The following is an 18,330-nucleotide window of genomic DNA, read 5'->3' as shown; positions in this document are numbered from 1 at the left end:
AAGACAAATTATTTTGTTTTAATGCCAAGTTTCAGGGTTGACTTCTGCTATTTGAAGGTCTAGTTCAGGTCTGGTTGGAAGGCCATGTCCTGGTGTCTTGAAGATCATTTTTAGGCCTGATTTGAAATCCAAGTTCTGGTGTATTGAAGGTTGAGTTCAGGTTGGAGCCTGCGATTATTATAACTTGGTGCTCACTGAGGATTGGTGTCGTCATCTTCTTGACAGGTTGAAGCCTGCAATTTTGTAAGTTGGTGGTTACAGAGGATCAGCGTACTCACAAGAGGTTGTAATAAATTAAAGATTGTTTTAAAGTATTTCTTCTTCAATTTTTTATTTGAACTTTGATCTTTGTGTTCACAAATTTTGGATGATTGACTATGTGATGTGAATTCAGTTTCAAGATTAACTAAAGTGAAAATTTGTCAAAAGTAACGAAATATTGATTCAACCCCACCACCCTCCCCCCCTGCCCCCTTCTCAGTATTTCCAGCAGTATACACTTCTTACTTGTACTATCTAGGATACACATTTCACTACCAATAGAAATTATATAATTGCAATTTGCAAACTATACCAATAGGATTTATGTAATTGCAATTTTTAAACTATTTACCTCAAGGCTCCAACTCAATACGATATCATGTGTGTTTGCTTTAAATTTTACATTTATTTTTCCTGTTAAAAAAGTATATTTCGATCTATACGTAATGGACTTGTCATAGAATAGAATTGACTATGATTATTTTTGGTCAAATATTCATTATGTTATATATCTTTTGAGTTGCTGAGCTTTTTCCAAGCAAGGAGTTATTCTTTGGCTTGCCAATTCGTTGGTGAATCTGATCCATGTGGCTCTCATTCATAAGCTTTTAATAATGCGGGGGAGTTAACCAGTATAATTGATCCAATACAAACATTTTGAGACTTTGTATGTTGCATTCAAGAACCTCCATTCTATCAAACATAAATACATGCCATCTCAATCTGTCTTAAGAAATCTAAGGAATCTTGGCATAACATGTTAGTTTAGATCATAAGTACAAAGTACTAAAGTCTGACTCTAAAAGACAGAATACAAAAGTAATTACTTGCAAAAGCTCCAGCAAAATTGATATGTGCTCCACCATAAAATTATCACAAATCAAAGAAGTTAGAACTTTAAAGAACCAATGATCCCCAAGCAAAAAGTTCACCATGTAGATTATCAAAGATGAGAATTTCATGTCAACCCGATGTTTCAACACAACAAAAAGGTCACATTTTCAGTGTAAAGAAAGCTTTGAATACCTTGTCGTGCTGCAAAGTTTGGCCAAGGATTCCATATCACAGTCTTCAATGCCTAGAGCTTTCAGGACCATCAAAACACATGCAAGGCCACAATCCCAAGTCCACAGTTGCCGAACATGAGGAACCTGCTCTAAGTCCAACCATTTTCAGAGGCCTTTTCAGAACCATCATCAATCTCAACATATTGACAAAAATCAAATAGCAGTAAGGCATAGAATTCACCTCCACAAACCTAGAGCGAGGAACATCAATGCTGGAATCTATTAGAGGAGAATAAGAAGAATCCCAAGTATATGATTCAAGTAAAGAAGCAGCTACCCATCCACTGTTTTCCATGCGAGAGTGTCCATTGTTCCTCTCTGGTGAGAGGAGGGACGACCTACCAAGCGATGGTCGCCCCGCCACTGTTGCATCCATTTTCTGTAGCCAAGGAGCAGAAATCAGGGGCCACTCCAAATATTCCTTCTCGACTATCACAAAAGAAGAATGAGAAGCCTCATTAACCCTTGCCTGAGTATCAATCACTGTGTCAGCCCTTCCTTATTCTTGACATCACAAAATCTCAAGTATTGGCACAGTGGATTCATCCTATTACAAGATTCCACCACAACATTACTTTCATTAAGTATACTTTAACAAGAGACAACAGAATTTCATTATAATAAACAAAAGGAAACAAATGAAAGGAATCCTATTAAACATTTTACAACTTTATAGAAAACAAGATGTGCATTCAACCAATTAGAAAGAACCAAAAGATTCTATAAAAATAACACCATCTTGGAGACACTAAGATCGAACATCAATTTTGAGAAGTGATGATAAAGATAACTATGGAATTAATTATGCTTATCCTAAACTAAGCATGCATCTTCAAACATAGCAAATGCATCAAAATTATGATGAAAAGTTGTTAAAGAAGATTATGATAGGATTATCTTGCCACAAATTCATATTATAAGTTCAGATGTTGCAATAGTTAACACTTAAAAGTGTAATCAATTTTTATATTGGAAAGAAAGAAGAAAGTCTTTCCACAAAGTTCAAAAGACTATCAACATTATCAAATAATTGAAATCATATTTGCTTTTATCGCCCTCTACCTTCAACATGAGAGGGTGATGGCATCTTGATGGATTACTATCGATGGCTTGCTCAATATGTGTGGTTGTCAAAGTGAATTCTACCTTCAAAATGCAGGTGATGGCAACCTTACAGAAGAATGATGGTTCCAGATCTGTAGGAGAATATAAGAAACGAATAGTCTGTGTTTTTTAGATTGAAAGAACAACATATATCCAAGTTGCCTTCCAAGAGATGGACAAGCATTGCCGCTGATTACTCAGATGTCTCAATGGATAGAGGCATACCCATATCCAATCTTAATATATTTTGGAAAAATAGATATTGTAGTCATGTTTGTAGTCCATAGACGTTATTTGATTTATTTTGAGTAAAAGTTAAGTTTTAGAAGACATATGTTATTTTAGTGAGAAGGGAGAAGGTGTAAACTTTCCTAAGTCTAGGTGACTGCTGTCCTAATGTTCTCTCATTAATTAACTCAAAAGATAATTCAGCAGCAGAAAATTAAATTCCTGAACATTGCATCAATCACACAAAAGCTAAAAATGAACAGTGGAAGAAATAAAATGAACATATACATACACAGGGATTTCTCCTTAACTAAGCTTCCTATTCCTGCAATTAGAGTTTACAAGGTGACCTCTGCAGCCTACTTGAACCATCAGCTGTGCAGTCAATAAAATGATAAATCACATCAAACAGAACTGTATTGCTTGTGTAAGAAAGGGAAAAGCTACAGCAGTATGGCCTGCTCTTTTCCTGCCTGTTCTGAATAAACATGTCACTCTTCCTCTCCTCTCAAGACTGAAACATACTCCAGCAATCCGCAGAAGACAGTCTATGGCTATTCTAACGGTGTACAGCCTGCTCTGAAGGTGCACAGTCTTGTATAGCCTACTGGTACCTTGCGAGTCTCTTTAGTAGATCTCCTCCTTTTCTTCCTGATGTACTCTTCCCAGCTCTCTTGGTCCTCCTCATATGAGATTGACCTCTCCTCTCTTGGCCTCTTTATGTTTTGAGAGAAACAACTAATCTCCTCAACCCTAGCTGCCACCTATTTCAATCTTGAGATGTACAACTAAGTTTAAATCCTAATATAAGTCACTGATGTTCTAGAACATTTCGTTTAGATCCATAAGACTAAGCCAACTTCAAATCATTAGACTTCCACCTTTTTCCAAGTAATATTACAAGATGGAACTAGTGACCACTTTTCTAGGGTGGTAAACAATGAAATTCTCGAACCAAATCCGGCAAGTTCACACTGAAACCTGTGCAACTAGTTCTTGTTCAAACTACATTTCTTAAAAGGTGAGGGGCGGTATTGGAATAATATCACTCAAATAAAAGTTGCGTTAGAAATAAAGGTTGTGCTAATGTTAAAGGCCTGACAAGTCCAGTAGAATGTAACTACTGCACAATCAAATAAAGATGTATATGAGACTGTAACGAACAAGGTTCGTTTACACAGCAGAATATTCATAATATCTGGAATATAAAAATGTCCATCATAGGACAAATAATATATTTATATATAAGAATGTTTAAATGTACAAGAGATATGAGATGACATGACATGATTACTACAAATGAGGGCCCGCTTATATACCTAGGCAGGTGCCCCTTCGTGAATGGTAATGTCCTTACTCCTTAGAGACATGCCTCTTCTATAATAATCATTATTATGGTTATTATTATTGTTATTATTCATAGCGTTGTCTTCCTCTTCAAAAAAGCTTTGTCATCAAAGCTTATTACTGACAATGCATGTCATTTGTTTCTTTGTCTTGTAATCTATTCGTATCTTTCGGAGTTCTTCGAGTTGTCACCTTCGATGATACAAGATAGGATCCTCTGAGTGATAAACAAAATTGTCGCACTGAGAAGGGATTTGACAATCCTAAATCAATCTTTTGTGGAACCTCGCAATTATTTGATAGCAAGGATATATTGTTATCATAAAACTAGATTGTGCAGACATCAGTTTTTTTTGGAACATAGGTCTGTTGTTTATGTTCTAAGTGATAAAATACGCAAATTGATTGAGATGTTTGCTCTTGTGATTCAAATGTCGATAACGAATTTTTGTGATTTGATTTTCCCCTATCATGCATGTGGCAATTGTTCAAAGAAAGTTGTCATCGATGTCAAAGGAAAACCCCGTTTTTGGTGGATTGAGTTAAGGCAAACCTAGGTGGAAGGATGTAGTCTCAAATTCTAGAAATGGCCCTAACTGATAGCTCGCGCAACCCAGTGAACTACTACTACAGTTGAAGTGGAACTAGTATTCGGGCTTCTAAACTACTCGGAAATTCTAGGAAATTAATTGGAGCCTGTTAGAAAATCAGAAAGGAGGAAAGATTCTCTATATTGATAATTACTTGTGATATTCTTGTAGTCTTATTATCTTCTCTTTATGTTCTTCTTTTATCTTTGTTTCATCAAGCAATCATCAAATCAAAACATGAAGATCAACGACACCATATGTAGGCACTCAGCCAGGGCTAAAACCCCTCTCTAGGGGAAAACCCAGTCAAACTCTTCCACTAATCAAATTGAGATAGACCAAGACCTTAGACTTGACCAAAAGACCTTCCTCCTCCACCAAGTCAGCCTTCCAATATGATTCAACAAACTTCAGTAGTCTCTTCTTGTCCAGCAGCTACAGCCCGTCAACAACCCAACATTTCAGCCCCCAGCAACTAGGATTTCTACCCTACTGCAAATCCAAAATTTCAGCCTCCTCAGCAACTTCAGAATTTCGCTCATGTGAGAGTAGAGAGAGAAAATTTGACTTCCTTTTGTTTGACAAATCCTTCCTTCTTCGCTAGGGTTTTCTTCCTTTTCCTTGAACTTCGCACCTTTTTTCTGTCTCTAGCTACTGCACATCGAACTTGTGGTTGATGTGCTCCAAATGAGTCGAGTTGTTGCCCTTTAATAGTGGATTTTTGCCTCCCTAATTAGGCTGACTTGTATAGGTTGAGGCTGACATGGTGGAGGAGGCCTAAATGACCTATTTTACATAAAAATAAATTTATTTCTTGATTGATAGAGCCCAAGAAGGGTCTTTTACATTATGACATGGACAAGGACACTTGACATAAACCCTAGAAGCCTCAAATGAAGGCTCTGGTCTAAAAACCATTGACCCAAGCATGAAACCCATGATTTAATAAGTCAATTTCTTTTACAATAAAATGTTTTTTCTTTCTTTTGATAAATACATATATCATGACTCAAACACAATTATGAAGACCAACACTAGTTAAATTTTTCAACAGAGCCTCCTCACAAGGAATCCAAAATAACCCAGAAAAATCTCACAGGCCCAAGTGGTAAAACGGTTCGCCCAAATAACTGTGCCCTGCTATAGGAAAACTAGTGTTGCTGGTTGGAGAAAATCCTGTGTTTTTTCCCTCAAACGTGCCCAGAAAATTCTAAGAATTTAACTAGGGCCTCTCCTCATAAAACCTAACAAAACCCAGAAAGGGTTTGGATTGGACCCAATGTGCCCTATTGACCCCAGTTTGTGTGTGGACCTCTAACTAGCTGGCAAACTAGTTGTAGATGAAATCTGCTACAAAATGCTCCAAATCTCTCCTAGAAAATCTCCTTCCCACCAGGTTACTTCCTCCCAAAATTTCCCTTATTCCTTCGTAGCCACACCACAAATTCTCCTTGCCCAAGTGACTGCGCAACAATGCCCAGTGAGCCCCTGCGCAAGCCAAGAATTGGAGCAACTAAACTCTCCCAAACGCCTCACCAACAAACCTGCAATTTGACAAGAAACTCCAGCACTCTTGTGGAAGAATTCTCTACTAATTGGCTGGCCCAAGGGAAACTCACTCAAACTGAAGGAAATGATTGTAAATATACCCAAATGTAAACTCTGAATTGAGCTCCCTAAATTGCCTCATTAGGGAGACACTCGAAGTTCTCTGAAATGAGGGTGGAATTCCCACTCAAGAAATCCTTGTGCTAAACAGAACGGGTTATCTCGGTTTAGCAGCTCAAGAGAACTAGTGATTAAAGTTAAAATGATCCACGATACCAAATGGAGGCCTCCAAGCTCTATTTATAATTGTTGGCCCTCTCTACCTTGGTGGTCCCCACCTTCACTAATCTGTGCTCCTTCCTTTCTCTCTCTCTTCTCACTAGTGCGAAATTGCCTCTTAGGTCGAATTTTTTCTCCTTGTGGTCCCCACTCTCCACTAGGGTCGTAATTTTCATTTTTCCTCCTAATCCCAATGTCGGAAATGTCTCCCTTTTCTCCAAAATTGCCTTGAATGCCCGAATTGCAAAATTGTGATATGCTTAGCACCACCCCAAGGATCCCCGCTGACCCTCCTCACATGAAAAATCAAAATTTGGCATATTATAGTCCTCCCCGCCAAAAATTGCTTATCGTCAAGCAATGTCTGAATAAGCACCCCACTATCTGTTGGCCTAAACGATCACTACAACCAATACTAGGGTCCCAAATGTGCCCCTGAGTCATCCCCGATCTCTCCACTGTCCTGTCAAGAAGCCATCCCTCGATTCCAGGATCCCAAGCCATCTTGATCAAAGTGAAGCACCCCTTGCTCCACTCACTATCCAGCCAGGTATAGGTACTAGAAGCCCTCTGCATACTATCAATAAGTAGAGCATCATGATAATGTAGGACTATGTCCAACTCCCCATGAAGTTGCCTTACCGAGTAGTCCACCTCGTGCACTCCAAGAGTAAGCTCCTGAATATAAACCCAAACCCAATGAGGATGAAGTCTCTACCGCATGAGCTTCCCCTAATATGATCTTGCTAACCAACCTGCCATGCTGATGAAGTTCCCCGTGCCATCAACGAGAAACTAAAGCCCAATGGAAGATTTGAATGATCTTCCCCTATAGTAGCCAGCTCATCCCTAAAGGTCACTAAGTTGTTAAGTGTTGTGATGCCCGGGTGGCCATGATAGTCTTAGAAGGGTGCCACCATGTTATATGTTGATTTGGGGTAGCATTGGATGTGCTCTAGCCACGAAATTTGGTGGAGAGGTTGGGGCAGATGAGATCTCCAATACCTAGCAAGGGTTTGGGCAGATTCTAAGCAGATCATGAGATATTAAAATAATTAATATTTTCAATGGAGTCCCTAAGTCTAAACTTAGGGAAAATAAAATATTAATGTGTATTAATATGAATCTATGTTAGAAAGGTCCAAAAGACATGGATCAAGCCAGATCTAATCTTAGTCGTTGATTAGGGACTTAATCTCAGCCGTTGAGATGTCAATAGAAAAAGTATAAGAGGAGGCTTGAGGGACACTTGGAGAAAACACTGAGGGAGACCAGTCAGTTCAATTTCTGGAACGGGGTTTACTAAGAAATTGAACCACTGGTATAGAGAGCAATCAAGAAGCAGCAAGTACAGAACAGAGAGACGAGAGATCAGCACAGAAGAGGCAGACACAGAGCCAGAGGAAGCCACACAAAGGCAGCAGAGACTGCGCAAAGGCAGTAGAGACTACGCAGAGGCAGCAGAGACTGCGCAGAGCCAGAAGGGCTTGCGTCATCCACGCAGAGGCTGCAGGAATGATGCAAAAGCCTGGAGAGGTTGCACAGAGCCTCAATAGGCTGACGCGGAGGGTTTCAGGCTGACGCATAGGGTTTCAGGCTGACGCATAGGTCAGTAGAGCCTACGCTGGCTTTAGGAAAGTGCTGGAAGTTTGTTTATTTGTGGGCAAGCCAGTTTGGCACCCTATTGTACAAGAAAATTGCTGAATAATAAAATCCTCCCTTGCTGCACCGGTTTTCCCACATTGGGTTTTTCCAGGGACATTAGTCCAAAATAACTGTGTCAATGTGTGCATATTTTTGTTTCTGTATTACGATGTGATATCTGCAGCAGTATTTATTTTAATTTTTGTTGAAGTAATTTCATGAATAACTTATGATGAAATAAGTAGGAAAAGTAAATCAGTTGCTGCAGTGGTAGAATTTTCACATGGTATCAGAGCAAGTAATCAGAGACAAAGGGAAAATCAGTTATGGGTCGAGACCATAATGCAGAGGCATCCACCTCAAGGGACTCAAGCAGATTTTCAGAAGATTGCACAAGGGAGAGAGATTTCGATTTCTCTATGTTGGCTTCCAGGTTGGAAGAAGAAGTGGCGTGCATGACTAGTGTTGCCTCATCAAAAGTATGACTAGTGGAGCCTCGTGGCATATGACGGGAATCAGGGAGTGTTTCTCAAATATCGAGAAGAGAAGATGAACTTTCAGATCACCATGGGGAACAAGGCAAAGTGTACTCCAGTAGGAAAGGGTACCATAGTTTTTCAGACAGAATCAGGAGAGCGGTTCCGTGCCACAAATGTGCTGCATGTGCCAGGATTGGGGATGAACTTACTTTCTGTGTCACAACTACAAGGCAAGGACTATGATGCCTACTTCATCAAGGAAAAGGTATATGTCAAACGCCCGAGCTAGAAAAAGAAAGTGCAGATCAGGATCAAAAGTAATCGGTTGTACAGATTACAACTAGAATCTCCAATGGCACTAATAGACAGTCATGGGGACAAAGAATTAAACGAACTATGCCACAGAAGGATGGGTCACTTGCACCATGGAGCTCTGAGAATTCTCAGGAGCACTGTAACAGGAGTTCCAGATCTGAGTATGGAACGAGATGATGTATGCAGGGGATGCGCTCTAAGAAAGTATGCCAAGGTAGCATTTCCTAGGAGCAACCACAGGGCCAAGAGTGTACTAGGATTGATACACTCAGGTATCTGCGAACCTATGTCCGTCAAAGCTCTCAGCGGTGCCAAGTATTTCCTTACTTTCATTGATGACCACTCGAGGAAAACTTGGATCTATTTTTTGAAAACCAAGGATGAGGTTTTTTGTCGATTCAAGGAGTTCAAGGCTCTAGTGGAGAATCTAACAAATAAGAAAATAAAAGTCTTGCGCTCAGATAATGGTGGAGAATATGTCGATAAGGACTTCATTGATTTTTGCGCTAAGGAGGGCATCAGAAGAGAGAGGAAAGCTCCCTACAATCCAGAGCAGAATGGGGTGGCAGAAAGGAAAAACAGGACTATTGTAGAAGCAGCTAGGGCCATTCTGTATGATCAAGGATATGCCAAAATTCCTATGGGCAGAAGCATGCAACACAGCTGTCTACGTTCAGAATAGGACTCCTCATCAGGCAATGGGCAAGATTACTTCAGAGAAAGTCTTCACTGGGAAGACACATGAAGTCAGTCATTTTAGGATATTTGGGAGTTTGGCATATTGTCACATCCCGAAGAAAAGAGGAAGAAGTCGGATCAGACTACAGAAAAGGGGTATCAGGCAATAAATAGCGAGAACACTAAGGCATATAGGATCTATCTTCCAGGAGCAGGAAGGTAGTAGTACAACGAGATGTAAAGCTCATAGAGGACAAAGCTTTCAGAAGATCTCGTGAAATGCCTTCCAAGGAGCAATCGAAAGAGGATCCGTTCGTCATGCCTCTTCAACCAACAGAAGTGAAGAATCCTTCCTCAGACCAGGAAGATTCTCAGGATGAGGAAGAGGAGCAAATAAAAGCACCTGTTGGCAGAGGAAGAACCAGCAGGGAACTTCATCAGATATTGAGTGATGCGAAGAGCTTCATTGGAGAGCCAAGGAACAATAAAAGGGAGCAAAAATAGCCAGACAGGTATCAAGCGTTAGTAGCTCAGGATGGAGAGCCTGCCAGCTTCAAGGAGGCAGCTCAGCATCAGGTCTGGCTAGATGTGATGGTAGATGAGTATAACTCCATAATGGTAAATGATGTCTGGGAGGTGGTGTCAAGGCCTCAAGGCAGATCTGTGGTAGGTTCAAGATGGATCTACAAGATCAAATATGCTGCGGACGGCAGTATTGAAAAATAAAAGCCAAGTTTGTGGCAAAGGGGTATACTCAAAAGGAAGGGATTGACTATGAGGAAACCTTCGCCCGATAACCAGGTATACATCTATTAGGACCGTGATCTGAAAATGAGATCTTAGATTACTTTTAAGGTATTACAGATTCATGTGCATGGATTTGCCTATATGACTTAATGCAACGGATCGATAAGATTGCGAATAATATAGACAATGAGCAATTAGAGAAACATAATAGACAAACACACATAACACAGCAAGTTTAATATGGAGTTCACCCAAAACTCTTGGGCTACGTCTCCTGGTCCAGCCTTCAATGGTGACCTCTCTATTATGTCTTCAAGAGCAGAGTTTTACAAAATGTGAGCTCAAATTGAGTCTCAGCACAATAGATACAAAACAGCAGGAGTTTGCTTGAATCCCTCAAGCCTCTATGAGTACACAGACTCTCCCTCTCACTCTCTGTCTCTGTCTTTGCTCTGTCTCAGCACTGCCTATCTCTGTCCTCTGTCTTTTGTGGCTTTTAAGCCAATCGACGTTGTCTGTTCGTTTCCTCTTCTGGGCTCTTTGGCTCCCAGCCTCTATCCGCTCAAATTCCCTCTGAGCGTTAAACAATCACTGTTAAACGTCTTTGGGTATGGTGGCCACCTGTTTTGTAACGAAATGGATCATCGACGCCTTTGAAATCCCCAGAATAGTTGTTCTTTGTTTACACAGAGAAATACACTAGAACACGGAAAAATCCGCCAATATGCCATTTATCGGACCTGAAATATCATTAAATCCGCCCGAGAATCCTGTCAGGTCCGCCTATAATCGCTATCGCAAGTTGCAAGTGCCCCTGTGCCGTGGTTTTCCTTTGTATTTGCAAAATACATTAAAACACTGAAATCCTGACGAAGGGCTTTATGGCAAACTTCAAATAGTATACAACTGCATCTACAAACCCTTTCGAGTCCGAATTCATCGCATCAGGCGCGTTTCCTTTGCATTTTCGCTTATTTAACGAAAATGCGAAATACATAGAAAAACCCGTTTTTCCGAAACTCAAAACATATGAAATTTCATCCATAATCCTATCAGGTCTGGCTATCGCAGTCGCATTTGTTATCGGCCCCGCTCCTTTGCATTGCTCTGATGCAATATTGCGATATCACAATCCCACACCGCATAGTCCCCGCCGCCCCGGGCCTTTGGTAAGCGCTCCTTTGTATTTTTCTAGCGCGATATTGCGAGTTAACCTGGGCCGTCGATCTACGCACTTGATCGATGATCCTCGTTGACCCGTGCTGATAGTTGTCGCAACTTTCACATGCTAGCCTCCGCCTGCCTTCGCCGATTGCGATATGCTAATCGAATCTAGAGCGTTGATCGGCCAGATCCGACAGCTTCTGTGCATCGCTGTCCAAGCCTCCAATAACTCTGTTTTCGGCCATTTCTTCATGTTCTTCTCTCCCGATAGTGTTTTCCACCTTTTGTAAGGGTTTTCCTTATGCGATAGTTTTTTATTTTGAAGACTTAGAGGGTGTTTTGGATCCATTTTGGATCACGCCTTCCCATTGAAAAAGCTTTTGGACCACCAAAAGTTAGTTTTTAAGCATCGATCAAATGAGTATACAGCTTCCTCACTTGTCCAATTTCTATTCATCGTGCACTTCTTGGTTTTGAACCTTTGATTCTAATTCTGAGGTACTCAACATCCCCTCTGCGCATAGTTCTCACCTTCCTGTCCAGAACTGTATCTTCCTGCAACTCATTGAGATAAGCAGGAAATAGATCATCAATAGAAGGCAACTGACTTTGCTCTTCGGGATCTTCAATCAATGAAGTTTCAGCCAGTCTCAAGTTTTCTGCATTAACTACTAAATAGATGTGCATGTAAGCTGGCAAATCAAAGTGAAAAGCGTTTTCACCAATTTTATCAAGTATCTTGAAAGGCCCATACCTTATTTGTTTCAGCTTCTTACCTTCACCTTGCATTCTGTCTTTGCTGATGTACAGCCAGACTTGATCACCAACTTGGAAGCTATGCTCAATTCGATGCTTGTCATGCCTTGCCTTGTACTTGGCCTGGCTTCTTTCCAGTTGTTCCTGCACTACTTGGTGAATTTCTTGGATCTGTTCAATGAACCTGGTTGCTTTGTCCACGTCACTATGTCCATCAACTGCTATGTCTTTACTAAAGACAAAATCCAAGGGAGACTTTGGTGTAAAACCAAAACAAGTCTCAAAAGGAGATCTCTGTGTAGAAGAGTGCTTGGCACGGTTGTAAGCATGTTGCACATAACACAAATGTTCATCCCAAAGCTTGGGATGCTCGCTGCAATAGCCCCTGAGCAAGTGGATCACTGTGTTGTTGACCACCTCTGTTTGGCCATTTGTTTGTGGATGAAAGGTTGTGCTCTTCTTCAGTCTAGTGTCCATCAATTCCCACAGACTTGACCAAAACTTGCCAACAAATTGGGAATCGCGATCAGATACAATGGAAGTGGGTAACCCAAAATGAACCCCTATATGTTGAAAGAACAACTTCGTTGTTTGTTCAGCTGTAATCTGCTTTTTACAAGGTATTAAAATACACATTTTGTTGAACTTGTCCACAATAACATATAAATAGTCATGACCTTTTCTAGATTTTGGCAATCCCCCAACAAAGTCCATGGAAACACTTTCCTAAGGACGAGAAGAAATTGGTAGTGGAGTGTACAAGCCTAATTTTCTATTGTTGGGCTTGCTTTTAGCACACATGGTACACCCTTTAATATATCTAGACATTGTTTCATGCATTCTTGGCCAATAACAGAACCTTTGCAGTTGTGCAACTGCTTTACTTACCCCAAAGTGACCTGATATCAGAGAAGTGTGTGCTTCTCTGATTATCTTTACTCTCTCAGTTTGTGGAATGCAGAGTTTCCCATAATGGTATAAGAGTCGGTCCTTTACATGATAATCCGATTCTTCTACTCTTTTGCCTTGACTTAAAGTTGCATATACATCTTTAAAGTCTATATCTTGAGCATATTGTTCAATGTAGCTTTCATGCATTACTGAGTTATGCTTAAGTATACTAGATGCATTTATGATTGGTCTGGATAACATATCTACAACCTTATTGTGTATGCCCTTCTTATATCTGATGACAAGATGAAACTGCTATAGAAAACGCATCCACCTATAGTGTCTTGATTGCTACAATTTAGTTTGTCAATGCAAATATTGAAGTGGTTGATGATCTATATGTATAATTGTTTCTTTGCCCATTAGGTAATGTTTCCACTTTTTCACACTCTATACTAATGCATACAATTCTTTATCATATGTGGGATAATTAACTACTATAGAATTAAATGTCTCAGAATGATAGCATATGGGTTTACTGTGTTGCATCAAGACTGCTCCCATGGCATAGTCACTGGCATCTATTTCAATATCCAATGGTCGTTGAAGATCTGGCAGTGCTAGTACTGGTGTTGTACTATTTTTTTCTTTTAAGGTGTCGAAGGCTTTCTATTGTTTGCCTCCCCACTAAAACACCTTGTTCAATCCTGTTAAAGCATGTAAGGGAGCTGCAATCAAGGAAAAGTTAGCAATAAACTTTCTCCAATATTGTGCTGCTCCTAGGAAGCTCCTAACTTCTGTAGCAGATTTGGGTTTAGGCCAATTCACAATGACTTCAACCTTAGAGGGATCTATCTTCAATTCACCACCCCCTACAATATGACCCAAATAATTTAAAGATGTTTTGCCAAATTCACATTTTGATAACTTCACATAGAGATTTTCACTTTTCAAAACATCTAAAGTCTGCTTTACATGCTTCAAATGTTCTTCCCATGTTTTATGAAAACAAGAATGTCATCTAAATATACAATTACAAAATCATCAATAAAAGGTCTGAGTACATTATTCATAACTCTCATGAAAGTGGCAGGAGCATTAATTAAGCCAAAAGGCATAACCAGCGATTCATACATCCCTTGCTTTGTTTTGAAAGCAGTCTTCCATACATCTTGTTCTGCTACTCTGACCTGATGATAGCCACTACGCAAGTCCAACTTGGAAAAGTAAACTACTTATTTCAGCTGATCTAATAGATCATCAATGCGAGGAAGAGGATAACGATTCTTGATCGTTATTTTATTCAGTGCTCTGTAATCAATGCACATCCTCCACAAACCATCTTTCTTTCTCGCCAGTACGATTGGAGATCCACATGGTGATGTGCTTGGTCTTATGAACCCTTTATCGAGCAACTCCTTTACCTGCTTCTTTATCTCTGCATTCTCTAAAGCGGATAACTTGTACATTCCGATGTTAGGCAATGGAGCATCTTGCTGCAAATGAATATCATGTACTATTCCCCTTTTGGGTAGCAAACCTTTAGGTTCTTGAAATAGGATATCATATTCTGAAACAACTTTAACTAAATCAACCTTCTGTTTAGCATCACAGCCTTCAAATACATTGTTTTTATCAGGGTTCTTTTCCTTTACAACCATTAGTAAAAATTGCTTGCATGAATTTACAATTCTTCTCATCTGCGCTGAGTTTATGACAGAATAGTTATTTTTGAGTTAAAGAGCTCTTACAATATATTCTATTCCATCTTTAGGGAGTTGATACTTATTTTCAGCTCTATAGAATATGGCTTTTCTATCATACAAGTAAGGACTTCCTAAACAATACCACATATATCCAAGAGAACTATATCTAACTCAACCTCATCTACAAATGTTGACCCAATAGCAAACCTAAGTTTACATTGTCTAGTCACTTGTAGGTTTGCTTTATCACATACCCAACCTAATGGATATGGTTTCTTGTGAGGTGTGGTTAGTAATCCCAACTTCTTTATATTTGCTTTAGAAATCAAGTTCACTTGCGATCCACTATCAAATAAAGTATCAATCTTTTGATGCTTGGAAATAACTCCAATATGAAAAAGCTCATGTCTTTTCCTCTCATTATCTTCATTATCAATAGATTGTGCAGAATTACTTGTAGATGCTTCAAAAATTTTACCTTTTATACCTGTAGTTGTGGCTGTTGTTTCATCACTTGAGTCTAACCCCAAGTCTTTCTGAATAGCAGCAGCAGTCTTCTTCTTCTTACCACCAAACTTCTTAGGTTTCAGCGCCAGATGCAAAGACCAACAGTGTTCATCATCGTGTCCATCCTTCTTGCGGTGAGTGCATGAAGGTTTGTCTTTCTGTACAGCGTTTGCCTTCCTCTCCTTCCATTTTAGCTTCTTCTTTTCCTTGTTCTTGCTTGTAGAGGGCTTTGATGATCCTCCAATCTTTGGGTTCACATTCTTGCCTCTAACCTCTAGATGTGTAGCCTGAACTGATACATCATCTAGGCTAGTGGGATTAAACATGAGAATGGTGTGCTTCAAATAGCTATGTAGACCACCTATATACTTCAACAAAGTTTCAGGTGAGTCTAGAGAAATGCCTAAAGTTAAAGCTCTTTTTCTAAATTCCTGGGTATAGCTTTGTACACTTTGGCCTTTTAATTGGCAAAGAGTTTGCCAACTCATTATTGCTTGCTGCATATAAGCTAGAGGATAGAATTGTTTTTTAATGGTAGAAACAAATTCATTCCACGTAGAAAGAATTTTACCATGCTTATTCAAATCAGCTTGTGTCCTGCCTTCCCACCACACTAGTGCAGTTCCTCCAAGGCGAAGGCTAGCTAACTGAATCTTTCTCCTTTCTGAATCAATGTTCTGCACCCTGCAATATACATCAATCTGTCTAATCTAGTTATCTAGCTTTTCTGCATTCAATTCTCCATCATAGATTGGAAAATCAAACTTTACATCTAATTTAATCAAAGATGTTTTCTTCTTTTTCTTTTCAGGGCTAGAAGGAGGTGTTAGTGGAGGAGATGATGGAGGAGGCTCTTCCCCTTTCCCTTTGCCCTCTGGATGGGCATCTAGAGAAGGTTCCTCTACTCCTTTGCCTTGTTTGGGTGTTGAGGTGCTTTCACCTCGACCCTTCTTAAATTCTCGATATATTTCTTCCACCATGGCTCGCATGGCCATAAAGCTGTCCATGAACTGAGATTCTGATTCCAATGGGACTTCTTCGGCCATTCTCCTCTGAGAGTAGACTCTTCCAATCTCTGGATTAGCCTCAACAAGCTCTCCTTCTCCTAGTTTGAGCTTTGACCTAGTTAGCATTCAAGAATCCAACACAAGCTCTGATACCACTTGATCTGAAAATGAGATCTTACATTTACTTTTAAGGTATTACAAACTCATGTGCATGGATTTGCCTATATTACTTAGTGCAACGGATCGATAAGATTGCGAATAATATAGACAAAGAGCAGTTAGAGAAACAAAATAGACAAACACCCATAACACAGCAAGTTTAATATGGAGTTCACCCAAAACTCTTGGGCTACATCTCCTGGTCCAGCCTTCAGTGGTGACCTCTCTATTATGTCTTCAAGAGCAGAGTTTTACAAAATGTGAGCTCAAATTGAGTCGCAGCACAACAGATACAAAACAACAAGAGTTTGCTTGAATCCCTCGAGCCTCTCTGAGTACACAGACTCTCCTTCTCACTCTCTATCTCTGTCTTTGCTCTGTCTCAGCACTGACTGTCTCTGTCTTCTGTCTTCTGTTGCTTTTAAGCCAATCGGCGTTGTCTTCTCGTTTCCTCTTTTGGGCTCTCTGGCTCCCGGCCTCTATCCGCTCAAATTCCCTTTCAACATTAAACAATCACTATTAAACGTCTTTGGGTATGGTGGCCACCTGTTTTGTAACGGAATCGACCATCGGCGCCTTTGAAATCCCCAGAATAGTCGTTCTCTGTTTACACAGAGAAATACACTAAAACACAGGAAAATCCGCCAATCTACCATTTATCAGACCTGAAATATCATTAAATCCGCCCTAGACTCCTATCGGGTCCGCCTGTAATCGCTATCGCAAGCCGCAAGTGCCCCTGTGCCATGGTTTTCCTTCGTATTTGCAAAATACATTAAAACACTGAAATCTTGACAAAGGGCTTTATGGTGGACTTCAAATAGTATATCGCTGCATCTATAAACCCTTTCGAGTCCGGATTCATCGCATCGGGTGCATTTCCTTTGCATTTCATTTATTTAACGAAAATGCAAAATACACAGAAAAACCCGTTTTCCGAAACTCAAAACATATGAAATTTCATCCATAATCCTATCGGGTCTGGCTATCGCAGTCGCATTTGTTATCGGCCCCGCTCCTTTGCATTGCTCCGATGCGATATTGCAATATCGCAATCGCACATCGCATAGTCCTCGGGCCTTTGGTAAGCGCTCCTTAGTATTTTGCCGACGTGATATTGCAAGTTAATATGGGTCATCGATCTGCGTGCTTGATTGACGGTCCTCGTTTACCTGCGTTGATCGATGTCGCAACTTTCACATGCTAGCTTTCGATAGCCTCCACCTGCCTTCGCCGATTGCGATATGCCAATAGGATCTAGACCGTTGATCGGCCAGATCCGACGGTTCCTGTGCATCGCTATCCAAGCCTCCGATAACTTTGTTTTTGGCCATTTCTTCATGTTTTTCTCTCCCGATATTGTTTTCCGCCTTTTGTAAGGTTTTTCTTTATGCGATAGTTTTTTATTTTGAAGACTTAGAGGGCGTTTTGGATCCATTTTGGATCAGACCGTGATATCTCATGTAGCCCAGATGGGATGGGAGATCCATCAAATGGATGTCAAGACGACATTTCTGGACGAGGTAATAGAAGAAGTATGCATTGAACAACCAGAGGGCTTTGAAACTCATGAGAAGAAGTCTCATGTATGCAGACTGAAGAAAGCCTTGTATGGGCTGAAGCAGGCACCAAGAGCGTGGTATGGTCAAATAGATGGCTACTTGCAAAAGATGGGGTTTGTCAAGAGACACGGATCTGAATCTCTACTATCTGGTTGCAAAGAGCAAGCCACTTGTCTTAGTATTATATGTGGATGATCTCTTCCTGACAGGATCATCCACACTCATTGAAGACTGCAAGAAGAATCTAGCCACAGAGTTCAATATGAAGAATCTGGGACGAATCACTATTTT

At 40.2% G+C, this 18,330-nt stretch overlaps 1 protein-coding gene across 5 annotated transcripts in view; it reads right to left on the bottom strand.

Moving 5' to 3' along the window:
* The window catches only part of LOC149148178 (guanylyl cyclase 1), a 396,584-nt gene that overhangs the window by 314,904 nt on the left and 63,350 nt on the right, over positions 1 to 18,330 (bottom strand). For 2 of the 5 annotated variants that reach the window (XM_089445747.1, XM_089445744.1), the window contains 3 exons: positions 1,798 to 1,875; positions 1,510 to 1,707; positions 1,288 to 1,412 (listed from right to left, as the gene is read on the bottom strand). In XM_089445747.1, coding sequence (XP_089301873.1) covers positions 1,288 to 1,412; positions 1,510 to 1,704 — 320 coding nt within the window. In that variant the 5' untranslated portion in view covers positions 1,705 to 1,707; positions 1,798 to 1,875. Of the gene's footprint in view, positions 1 to 1,287; positions 1,413 to 1,509; positions 1,876 to 18,330 lie in introns of all 5 variants that reach the window. The other 3 variants (XM_089445745.1, XM_089445748.1, XM_089445746.1) reach the window with 3 other exon arrangements.

Source organism: Pinus tabuliformis, chromosome 9 (assembly GCF_031772625.1).
Source record: "Pinus tabuliformis cultivar Carrire ecotype Pingquan chromosome 9, CPIR1, whole genome shotgun sequence".
Lineage (NCBI taxonomy): Eukaryota > Viridiplantae > Streptophyta > Pinopsida > Pinales > Pinaceae > Pinus > Pinus tabuliformis.
The sequence above is the reverse complement of the archived record's forward strand: the minus strand, read 5'-3'. Positions and strand labels throughout refer to the sequence as shown.